At 41.9% G+C, this 12,919-nt stretch overlaps 1 protein-coding gene across 1 annotated transcript in view; it reads left to right on the top strand.

Annotated features, from left to right (window-relative positions):
- The window catches only part of LOC126483950 (monocarboxylate transporter 12-B-like), a 90,214-nt gene extending 77,543 nt beyond the window's left edge, over positions 1 to 12,671 (top strand). Inside the window, exons 7-8 of the mRNA XM_050107238.1 lie at positions 5,338 to 5,529; positions 10,320 to 12,671. Coding sequence (XP_049963195.1) covers positions 5,338 to 5,529; positions 10,320 to 10,444 — 317 coding nt within the window. The 3' untranslated portion in view covers positions 10,445 to 12,671. The remainder of the gene's footprint in view (positions 1 to 5,337; positions 5,530 to 10,319) is intronic.
- The last annotated feature ends 248 nt before the right edge of the window (positions 12,672 to 12,919 follow it).

Genomic DNA, 12,919 nt, shown 5'->3' with positions numbered 1-12,919 from the left:
GACAGGCATCTTATCCACATGGCTGTAACGAATCGTGCAGCCACGTCTCGATCCCTGAGTCAACAGATGGAGACGTTTGCAAGACAACAACCATCTGCACGAACAGTTCGACGACGTTTGTAGCAGCATGGACTATCAGCTCGGAGACCATGGCTGCGGTTACCCTTGGCCCTGCATCACAGACAGAAGCGCCTGCAATGGTGTACTCAACGACGAACCTGGGAGCACGAATGGGAAAACGTCATTTTTTCGGTTGAATGCAGGTACTGTTTACAGCATCATGAGGGTCGCATCAGTATTTGGCGACATCGCGGTGAACGCACATTGGAAGCGTGTATTCGTCATCGCCATACTGGTGTATCACTTGGCGTGATGGTATGGGGTGCCATTGGTTACACGTTTCTGTCACCTCTTGTTCGCATTGACGGCACTTTGAACAGTGGACGTTACATTTCAGACGTGTTACGCCCCGTGGCTCTACCCTTCATTCGATCCCTGCGAAAACCTACATTTCAGTAGGATAATGCACGACCGCATGTTGCACGTCTTTTACGGGCCTTTCTGGATACAGAAAATGTTCGACTGCTGCCCTGGCCAGCACATTCTCCAGATCTCTCACCAATTGAAAACGTCTCGTCAATGGTGGCCGAGCAATTGGCTCGTCACAATACGCCAGTCACTACTCTCGATGAACTGTGGTATGCTGTTGAAGCTGCATCTGCAGCTGTACCTGTAGACGCCATCCAAGCTCTGTTTGACTCAATGCCCAGGCGTATCAGGGCCGTTATTACGGCCAGAGGTGGTTGTTCTGGGTACTGATTTCTCCGGATCTATGCACCCAAATTGCGTGAAAATATAATCACATGTCAGTTCTAGTATAATATACCCTTTTTATGATCTGCATTTGTTCTTGGTGAAGCAATTTTAATAGCCAGTAGTTACATTGTATTTATTTATTTGCAGTGCTTTTGCTTCTTCTATATAACGGCATATTCGGTGAAGTTTCTTTTGTTTTTGTAGTGGTTGACTTGGTAGGCTGTTTCTGGCAGCATAAACAGCCCCTCGTTTTAGTGAAACATCGGGTGGGTGGAGTTAGCATCACAGTTTGTTCTGTTACTGTTAAGTGGCACTGGTGTACAAGATATCTAGTTTCCCTTCGTGCATACTCTTCTATGTTACCCGTGCCAGTGCAACGCTACCTGATATGGATTTATATTACGAAGCGCAATCAGCTCCAACCCTCTTCGATACATGCCTTGAAATTCTATTCAGACTTGGACATCGCTTCGCCTTCCAAATCCGTCTACCTTCCCCAACCTGTATCCTGTATCCACTCATCCAGTGACCACATCTTCTTCTCTTCCTGGTCACTTTCCAAACCAAAACAATAATCGGAAAACCCAGTTTGCAGAACCCTATATCCTACCTTCTGGTCACCAATGCAAGTACTCTTCTGGGCTTTCAACCTAGCTACTGACACCCACGAAAACGGACGAGTGGGAGAGACTGAGGCAGCTGCATACATTTCGTACTTGGGCAACGAGTCGAAGAAGATCGACAGACACCTATGACCGCGTAACACGAAGTGTGTGGTTTCGGCTCACTTTCCGAAACATTGGATTTATGATGATCAGTGGAAAACGATCCAGTCCACTGTAAGTTGTAAGTCTCCCGTATCCTCTGCCAGTGTGGCAAAGCATATTTTTGGAAGTCTGTGCGCACACCCGAAGAGCGATACGCCAAACGTAAACAGCGTTCGCACAGCTCCCACAGCCACAGACTCGGTCCTTTCGGAGCCCCACGTAGGAGATGGCCATGCCGTAGCCTATGGGAAAACGATGCTTCTCGGAGAATTATTTATTATGGTTCATTGCAACACAAGCGTTTAAAATCCCGAATAATAAGAATCTGATATACAGAGAGACGAATTACGTCTTAGGAATCGTCGGGAGTCTCGGATAGGCGTACTGCGGACAGAGTGTCGAGTGGGATAAGTCACAAGACTGAAAACCTCATTGCTGTGGCGGCAGCAGCAGTTGGGAGAGGCGGTAAGAGAACCAATAAACGTTCAGTCGGAGTCCATCAGTCGTCAACAGTCACCTGAAGATGACAGCGAGCCTCCTTGGCAAAATTTCGCACAGAACCGACGTTTTAGCTCACCAATAAACCTGAGCAGAATTAACATCGTCATTCAGTAGTTAATTGTTTTCGTCGTTTTGCCTTTAGTGATAATATCTATTCCACCTTGTCATGTGCTACGAACACTTCAGCTACATTGATATTATGTCCTGAGATACCACATCCCTTAATAGTTATTATATTATTAAATATGTCAATATTAATAAAGCGTCAAGAACTGTGATAAACCTATCGTGCTGCCACACCTGTGTTTATACTGGAGCGTTCTTCCATTTTTTGCACCTGCACTCCCTAAATGATTTCCCAGATCGGAGTTTCTACAAAAAAAAAGGAAATTAAAAAATATTTCCCCATTTATGTACCAAGTAAATCCGCTCAAAATACCATACTGCAAGTGAAAGAGATACATCACAGCATTTCTCAGGACAGACCTGCTGCACTTCATGCTGTAAATGAAAGTGGTATATCAGAGCATTTCTCGGTAGAGATCTATTGTATTTGAATACAAAATTTACTAAATCCAAGATTTAAGTAGAAATCTTACTGTTAATGTATGGAGACCTATGGGCTACCGTGGTAATTCTATGTCAGCGGTATGTCCAGCTTTTAGACAGAAATCCACAGTGGAACGCCTCTGTATGCTCGTCTCTTTCCCGCAGTAAGCAGACGTGCCCCTTTTTATGTCCCATGTCGTATTTACAGAAGACACATACGAAACATAATTCTTATTTTTCCTGTATCTTCACGGTATTGGCATGTTACTTGGTGCTATCGTCACCCCTTCCACACCTTTGGAAGGGTGTGTTGGATTTTCGAAGAAAAGTGAGTAAGGAAGAACTACAGTTTTGGTTCCTAGTCGTCTCTGATTTCTTTTCATGTCCTCAAGAGCACCTTTAATTGCCAGTCATAATCAGCGAATTCATTCATCGAGTGAATTTACGCTAAAACAAATCTTGAGAGGATCATACTTATCGTGCTGTTTGGTAACGATCTGGCCGCCCATACTGTCGCAGTAGCTACAAAGGTAAATTTTGGATCAAAATCGATAGATAAACAATACACATGGCGATGCATTTAAAACATGTTCCATCTGTTTTCAAAGAGACATTCCAGCATTATGCTTGAAGTAGCTATGTATCTGAAGATGAGCCTGAAAACGTTCGGAAACCGGTTCATGGAATGAATAGATAACTATTCGAAAAAAAAGTGACTGGTTGCTGTTTTACGTGGCATGCACTAATTCCACGAAATCGTCTTGATTACTAAAAACTTCATGTATGAAGCGTTTCGAGTCATCATCATCACATAAAATAAGCTTAAGAAAGCACAAATTAGGGAACAGTACAAGGAAAACGAACAGTCTCACATACAGTTGCCATTAGGTGATATTTGCAAAAGATGTTATTTGTAGACTTACCTTCTTTTATGTACTTACATGTTTAATATATTTCCACTAACACAATGTGATTCAGTCCTGGAACTCATGCACACTACTCTTAATCATCAAAAGCTACAGTGAATATACAAAAATTCACAGACACTAAGGCGCTGCAGTCATGAACTGTGCGGCTGGTCCCGGCGGAGGTTCAAGTCCTCCCTCGGGCATGGATGTGTGTGTTTGTCCTAAGGATAATTTAGTTTAAGTAGTGTGTAAGCTTAGGGACTGATGACCTTAGCGGTTAAGTCCCATAAGATTTCACACACATTTGAACATTTTTTTTATTCACAGACATACCTGTCATTATGTAAAAACAGTGCTCAAAATATATTGGTATATTTCCGAAGCTTTAAAAGTGACTGTTTGGATCCAAAACACGTTACGGTATCAATACAATGGTTTAAGTAGATGTTTCTACCGTGAGTGGGGCAATATGTGCAGTCCATGGCCACCGCGTCACCTGTAAACGTTGCAGTACCCTAGAGCTGTGTTGCTTCAGGATTGTTTGGACAACAATAATGTGCGATCAGAGGTTCCGTATAGCTTCCGAGTGGGGCAGCGAACGAGACAGGCGGACGTCGCAATGAATGCCACTGTGGGTCAAAGTGGTACCTCTAGAATCTGCAACAAGTTTCTAGCGACAGGGTCAGCTGATGACGTGGCAGTAGTGACCACAGGACAAAATGAAACAGGTGTGCAGGACCGACATCTGTAAATAGACACCCTCAACACAATGCGACACGTCTACGCTGACAGTTCCAAACAGCTACAGGAGTCCACGCGTCAACACAGATGATACAAAGTAGGCTCCGTGAAGAGGGATTACGCGTCAGAAGACCTTTCAAGACTCCACTTCTAAATTGGGTTAGATGTGGGGCCTGTATCGCATGGGCATGAGATCACTTTTTTGGGCTAAGCAGCAGTGGGACCCAACCCTCTTTTCTGATGAGACCTGCGACTGCCTCCACACTTATTATACTGATATTCGTGTGTGGAGGCTACAACAACAACGTCCACGTCTCAGCTGTATCGTAGATTGCCACCCCTATCAAGACCCTTGTGCCAATACATGGGAAGATGACTGGTGTGGAGTATCGGGACGACATCCTTGCAGCATTGCGGCTCCATTTGCTGAACATATTTGAGCGGGATTACAGCTGATTGACGACAATGCGGGCCCCCACCGTCACAAGCTTGCGAAAACTTTCCTGTTGGAGAATACAGTCAGATGGAATGGCTCCCATATTCTCCAGATCTCAGCTGCGTTGAAAATGCATGGGCCATGCTAAAACGAGCGGTTGGTAATCTTTCCGTCCCACCAGAGATCGCAGAGAGGCCGCTGTGGAGGAATGCGGGAATATCTCACAGACTTATCTGGACAATTTGGAAAGGAATATGCCTAACAGATTTCAAAAGTCTCTCCAGTTATGAGGAGGGTCAGTGGGTTCATAAACAATGTTTTATGCAATATGAAATTGAAAATAAACTGTAGTGACTGCTAGAATTTTTGATAAGACTTTATTTCTGTTCCTTTGATAGTGTTGATCAAGTGTACATGTGCTTATCTCCCTTTTTTCGTGTTCTTGTGGCTGTATCTGACAGTACAAAACCAATTCTGTTTTCTATTGTGTCCAGTATTGGGAATAAATCAACATGCAACATTTATTTTGACCACTGTACATTATTTCTAAGTGGAGTAGGTATATTTAAGTAGCCTTGTTGACCATACATTATAACAAGTCATGACGCCTTGTTCTCAGCAATCGCGATGAGCACCGGGATGGTGCCACTGTGTGTGTGGAACGCGCTGTGCGGCTTCTCTCGCGGCGCCGCCGTCGTCAACAACAACCTGTGCGTCGCCGACGTGTGTCCCGAGGAGAAGCTGCCAGGCGCCGTGGGGCTCAACATGGTCTGCACCGGCTTCATGCTGCTCGCCGTGGGGCCCATCATAGGTAAGGGTCGGGTCTGGCTTCATACACTCGATACCTAACATTTCCCAGTACTCAACATTACGTATATCGTGAGGGTGTACCGCATGTAACGTTCAGCCCGATAGCTGAATGATCACGGTGACGGACTGCCGTCCTAAGGGGCCCAGGTTCGATTCCGTGATGGGTCGGGGATTTTCTCCGCTCAGGGACTGGCTGTTGTCATCATCATCATTTCATCCCCATCTGGCCCGCAGGTCGCCCAATGTGGCGTCGAAGGTAATAAGACCTGCACCAAGGCGGCCGGCCCAGCCCTGTAGAGGGCGTCCCGGCCAATGACGCCAAACGCTCATTTCCGTTTCCACCGTATGTAACAAGTGCGTCATTTTAAATGAACGATCTTAGGCAGGACGTTATTTAGTTAGTGACCTCCACTGTTGCTTAAATCGCTCAGAATCTCTCCGAAGGTTCATTTAACCGGTACCAGCCTGTACCATACGACATAAAGAATGTATTAACCATATGCCACGACAGTCAGTAGATGGGCAATTACGTCTCGTTAAAGCCACATTAAGGGGAACGAAACGGTAGATGTTTATGCTAAGGAATTCACAAGCGACGGAGTAGTAATAGATTATTACTTACTATGAAAAACTAGAGACTAAGCCAGGAAAATGTGGAACAAATAATGTGAGGAGTCTTTCAGACATACAATTATACGTTACTTTATCAATTTTAATACTTGTTGAGCTCCATGGCTCTCTGTTATACTACCTAATAAATACAGCTACTAGTAACTTGTTTTGTATTTTTATTTATGCCAGTAAACGTTACTGGGTTTCGCCTATCTTCGTTTGACGTGGTACACTGCTTGACAATCGCAAGGAACAACTGACACTATCTAGAAAACAACTGGCAATTGTTACAGAACACCGATAATTGCTACGAATACCCGACCAATGGTCGTAAAAGGAAATTTAGAGGGTGGGATGTGTTCACTAAAGCGAAGCCTGTGCACGAACGGTCTGCATTTGACACATCGTACAGTACGTTGTTTGACGAAGGTTAAGGTGAAACCAGTAAGTGCTACCTTGTGTGTGATAAGGCAGTATGTCTGCCACACATCATTTGAGAGCTTACGATTGTGGACGATGGTTCAATGGCTAGAAATCAGTCAAAATATCACTTGTGTGGCCACAGTGTGCCCAGAAGTGGAAATTTGTGTTACAGTCTTATGGACCAAACTGCTGAGGTCATCGGTCCCTAATCGTACACATTACTTAATCTAACTTACGCTAACTGACGCTAAGGACGACACAAACAACCATGCGCTAGGGAGGACTCGAACCTCTGACGGGTGGGAGTCGCGCGAACAGTGAAAAGACGCCCAAGACCGGGCAGCTACCCGCCGAGGCCCAAAAATGGCACCTCGCGCTTAAAAATGCAGCTGAAGGTTGGAATTCTATGCGAAAGCATACCGATGGTCGTATACGAAACACTACACCGTATAAGTATCGACACGTAGCTCTAGTGACGAAAAAGAACAGACATTTGACTCCTAGTCAGATCGCTGAAGACATAGCAACCGCTATCTGTATATGAGTATCTGTCAGAGACATTTCGCGTAATTAAATCAGGCTAGCTTGTATGCTCAGAAGCCTGTTCCACGTATGCCACGTCAACCAAGCCATCCTCGAGAAACAGTTCGTTGGTCCACGGGGCGTGTTGGTTGCGATCGACAACGGTGGCGCAGAGAAATCTTCCCTGACTAATATCTCTCCACTGCGGCAAGTGATTCTGGCCGCCAGTTAGTGCTGAGAGAGACGTGAACACGTTGTACACCACAGAATGTACATGAACGTTATCCGTATGGCCTAGGCGTTATGGTGTGGGCAGGCATTATGCACAACTGCTAACATCGCTCCAAATCTTTGCGCTAGATACCGTTACGGCACAGCGGTATTGCAGGGAGATTGCTCTTAATCATGTCCGCGTCCCTTTAAGGGAACGACAGGTACCGACTTACTTCTTATGGACGATAATGCGCCCGCACGGGATCGCTGATGTATCGGACACAACTGAAAGTTAATAGAGTGAATTTATGGAATGGCCTGAGTGATCCCCGGACCCGAACCCTGTACAGAATGCTCTTGGCAGACATATTTTTCATAGAATACCCGCTTCCCGAACCGTACAAGAACTGAAAACCGAAAGACTAGAAGACTAGGAATGGCACAACGTCCCCCAAGGAATACTCAACATTTAGGTAGCTAGCACGAGTAATAGGCACAAAATGTGCGTTAGTACCCGAGGAGGGCATATTCCTTAGTGAGAGTCCGATATCGACGTTTATGTAGGCAGTCTGACATGTCTCAAACAGGAACGTTATTTAAGTCTGTTATACTGCTTTCTCATGTTATGAAATGACTGTAATGAGTAAATCTACCACCCGACTAGTGTCACACATGTACTGTGCTTCATGAGTACATTTTTGCCTGTGATTATTCCTGTCCAACCATGTCTCTATTCCTTAGCAACTGTTAAGCAGCGTATATATAACTCTGTTATCCTGCTTTCTCATGTTGTGAAATGAGTACCATTTTTCGTCATAAATCTACCACTCGACTTCTGTCACGCATGTACTGTGCTTCAAGCGTTCATTATTGCCTGTGATTATTCCTGTCCTACAATGTCTCTGTTCCTTAGCTGCTGTTAAGCAGCGTATATATTTAAATATCAGTTTGCATATCGTTGAAAACATACTCTGTAATTTGGATGCTGCCGTTGTTCTATGCAAAATAACTTTTTTGTTTAACTCCTAAACTTAGCGAGTTGTACATTCACAACATATGGCTCGTTAGATATTTTAATTTCTGTTATGCTCGATATTTATCGTATTTTCCGGATAAATAATCGTCACATAAACTCTTTCTCTTTGTAGGTTGCACAAAGTCAGCGTAGTATACGCTATTTTGCCGACTGAAATGTATGTTTATAAGGAAAAATACGTCTATGGTCAAAATTGCATCTTGCTTACGGGTTCTGAAAGTGCTACTGTTGAACTGATACATTACATGTTTTGAATTTAAGCTTTCATATGAACTAAAAAATAAAGTTCTATAATATTCAATATACTTCAGTAAACATGTCGCTACTGCAGTTAGTAGATTAACATACGCAGCACTCAGTATATTCCTGCTAAACAATTTCTATTATTTTGTCACAAAGAAGTGTCAATTAAAAATATTTCATGTATGCAACCAACCGACTTCAGCAGGAATTTCAGAACCTGTCGGCAGCAATTAACTTTGACCATAGACGTAATGTTTCGATGTAAACAAGTACGTCATTCGGCAACATGACGAATACTGTGCAGTTTTTCTGGAATGTAAAAAGACAAAATATCTGTGTCACGATTGCGCGTACGAAAAACTGGAGCAGTATCAAGCAGAACAGAAAGTGAGTACAAGTAACGGGTAATATATTGTAAATATACAACTCGCGAAGTTAAGTAGTTAAATAAAACTGTTATTTTGCACAGGGAAACTGCAACATTCAAACTGCAGTCGTTGTTTTTAACGATGTGTTAACTGAAGATTTAAATACGAATTACTCCAGTTGAAGGTGGGGGAAACCCCGAAACGTGTACTGGCATAAAAAAGAACAGTTAAAAAATGGTGGTTACTGTATTACTGCCGACGTTCAAGGATCCTCACAACCACTATGCAAGCGGCTGCCTCAAGAGACACCCACACTGCGTTAGTATTACACCACCCACACAGAGTAAACATGACCAAGAGGAAAACACCGACCTTATCTCCTGAGACTGAATAAATCAGTATTTCAATTTCCTACGTCTGAGACATCCGTCTCCTAATCGTACTCCTTGAGAGAGCAACTGTTTTACAAGACGAATTTCCGTCGGATGTAAAAATGTTGTGCCCGGCACAAACAGTTCTTTCAAAAATTCTCCACTGCTGACTTCACTGTTTCAAAGGCTATGTGATAGGTTAGTTTCATTTCAGCATCATTCTGCAGCACATGATTTTTTTTCCTCTACATCATAAGGAGGAGGTGAAATCGATGTCAGAACCGTATAATGCATTGTAAATAATAGTAACCAATTAAAAAAAACTGTCATATTCCCTCTTAGCTCGAGAAGTGTGGCTTTATTTTCTTCAGTATTCAAACTGATGATTAGTTTCTCATAGCGCGATTGTAAAAGTCACCTCGTATGATTTTTGTCTTGTTTTACTGGCTTTGATTTTTACAAACATACAACCATAATGAATATACAGGATGTAACAAAAATGTACGGCACATATTGCACGACACATTCCTCACACGTAGATGAAGAAATTGAGTTATACTGTATGAGAATGTGTCTGGTTCAAATGGTTCAAATGGCTCTGAGTACTATGGGACTTAACTTCTGAGGCCATCAGTCCCCTAGAACTTAGAACTACTTAAACCCAACTAACCTAAGGACATCACACACACCCATGCCCGGGGCAGGACGCGAACCTGCGACCGTATCGGTCGCGCGGTTCCAGACAGTATGAGATTTTTTGAGAGAATTTCGGGACTCATTGTTGTAGGTGGAGACAGTTTCTGTCTCTGCACTGTATCATTACTTAGAAAAGAAGCCTTGTAACTGCAAAAGGGCTCAAATACTGATACTTAACGTAGTGGTTTGCCAATAAAAATGATGATAGTGGTTCGCTTTAAAGTCTATATGAAAAATGTCCTACACATCAATCTCTATTCGTTACTTGTAACAAGTTGAGAGTGCATGAAATCTTTCTTGCTTTCAGGATACGTCCGTGATGAGACGGAGAACTATCCACTGTGTATGCACCTGCTGTCAGTCCTGGTGGCAATAGCAATGTTCTCCTGGCTCGTCGAAGGCGTACTGCACTGGTGTCGCCGCAAGAGATGAATGTGGGCCATCTTATGATTGGTGTCATCCCAAAGTTTAACTAACAAAACTGCCAGGACTTTTATACCAGGGAAAATACACTTTTGTTTGTGTCAACACTGGAATGAGGAGATGATGTAACAAAATAATTTTTCACTTAGTACTATGAACGTTGTAGCACATAAAGACTGAGGTTAGATCCGTCATATAGCGTAGTTACAGCCATAGTACGTGAAAAACTCGTGCTCCGAAACGACACTTGGTAATGATTCTCAATAATTTCTCTACGTGCTTTGTATGATATAGCTTGATAACTGTGTTGTGCAAACCACGAGTTAAAAAGACCTGTCTTCTGTTTTGCCAATATCTCACAATTTATTTAGTTTCCTTATGTATTAGGCTTTCCTTGTGTAGAGAATGTCAAAGTACCGATTTCCGTTCTTCCGACACAAAGAGACTGGACAACAGAAAGTCAGCTAATAGAAGGTGTCCAGAGACTAGCTGCAGAGTTGAGGCTGGGCACTCAGTTCAAAGATGAGAAACCTCGCAAGCTGCACAGACACCCAGACAAGCATTCCAGGGGCACTGACTCCACCAAGATGCAGTATTACTAATAAGAAGCCAAAGAAAGAGTAAGAACCATATCTCGTATGTTGTGATGGAGAAGAAGAGCATGATAAAGAAGCATGATGAAGAAGAAGATGTTAATTACAAAGAGAACAAAATCTATGTGAAAAGGGAGGCTGTATGTATTGGTGGAGATCATGAAGATGAAGGTTACAGTGAGGAAAATGACGACGAGAAAAAAGTAGAAGAGGGTGGTCATGATGAGGAAGACGGGGTTTATAATAAATTGGAAGTTAATCTCCAACGAGTCTCCGGTAGATATCGTCTCTATCTACTGGAATAAACTGAATGCATTGGTAGAAAAATTTTTTCCTTGCTAGTTTCAAAAGCAGTAGGCAATAATTCAAATGACAATGAAATTAGTAACTGTTGAAGAAGAACTTCGAAAAGCAGCGATTACTACATATAATTTACAACATCTGCAGAAAATACAATGAAAGAGTCAACTATAGGATGACTAATTGCATATGGGAATATTCAGTAAGTTGAAAGACAACAACGCAACCAAAAAATATACAATTCGCATTTGCTTACTTAACCGCACACTTTGAAAATGGTTAGAGCTTGTACGTGATTTCAAAGTAAAATAGATCATATGGACAGACTTATAGTGCTAACATTACGAGCTGACATACTGTCAGCTATTGGTACTACCATACAGTCTTAAGATTCAGTGCCTGGCACCTGCTTTCAAGTTACAGCACACACATTGTCAAGTCATGTCACACACACTGCCAGCTTCTGGTTTTAGAATACTAGTTCAGTTCTGAATGCTTGTTTCTTTATGTCAGCTATTACTGCCTCTCCACTTAGCATTACTAGCAGAAGATGACAAAATTTTGTAGTGCAAGATAAAATTAATATCCTAATGTTGGGTCACTATGGTGTCTGAATGACTACGAGATTGGTTAGATGAATGCATGCGACTCTGTTTCTCACCTATACGAATGTTTATCAACGCAACTCAGTTTGCTATTTTTCTGAAGACTTACTTCAAGGAATGACGAACTTACTCCATTGAGCCAGATCTTTGATGTTGTTGACTGAATAAAATTTGTTTAAGATGATGGTACTTGGAAAATAGTTTCAACAACTTCACCTTCCCAGATGTTTTAGCTACTAGTTAATGTATTAACAAAAAGCACTGGCTGGTGGTAGGCATTCTGATCATATTTCTTTGATAAATGCATTCTGACCATGTGAAAATGTATGGATGAATGATGAACTACCTCAAACTGCTTTTTGGAAGTATGAGATGTTGTGAATGCCAATGCTGTTGGAATAACATGGGTACTTTGGTAACTGTCATTGAAAAGTGCATTTTAAGCTGTAAATTAGATGAGTGATAGTGACCTTGTGTGTTTTTCAGCACTATATAGAACCAGTTTTGTGTATTTTCATTAATTTAATGCATGGTACAAATAATAGACTATAGTCGTCGACCAACCAATAATGTATTTCAGTAGTGTAAGCAAGTGAACCTATGAATATTTGTAATTAATGCACACAATTTCTATGTAGAAATATTTAATTTGTATGTCCATTGTGCTTGTAAAGCGTAGTACAAACATCAAACTTTGGTTGCGAACAAAAAATCTTATAGAAGAATTAAGTTAAGATAATACTGTCATATGTGTTTTGTGTTGAAAGTCATACATATATTAAAAAATAATGTACTTTTATTTTCATTCAAAATTTGAATTTTTGTTTGCAGTCAGGAATTTGTAATTATATTTCTGTTTTATGATAAGAGACCTGCATGTGTTTTGTACTCAAAATCTTTATTTATTACTATCAATACATTTATTTTGCTGAGAAAGATTATATTTTCGAGATATCGAATTTTCGTTTGTGTCTTGTTTAACCATT

The sequence above is a fragment of the Schistocerca serialis genome, chromosome 6 (assembly GCF_023864345.2).
Source record: "Schistocerca serialis cubense isolate TAMUIC-IGC-003099 chromosome 6, iqSchSeri2.2, whole genome shotgun sequence".
In the NCBI taxonomy this organism is placed as follows: Eukaryota; Metazoa; Arthropoda; class Insecta; order Orthoptera; family Acrididae; genus Schistocerca; species Schistocerca serialis.
Note: the sequence above shows the minus strand (reverse complement) of the source record. Positions and strands in the feature narration are given on the sequence as shown.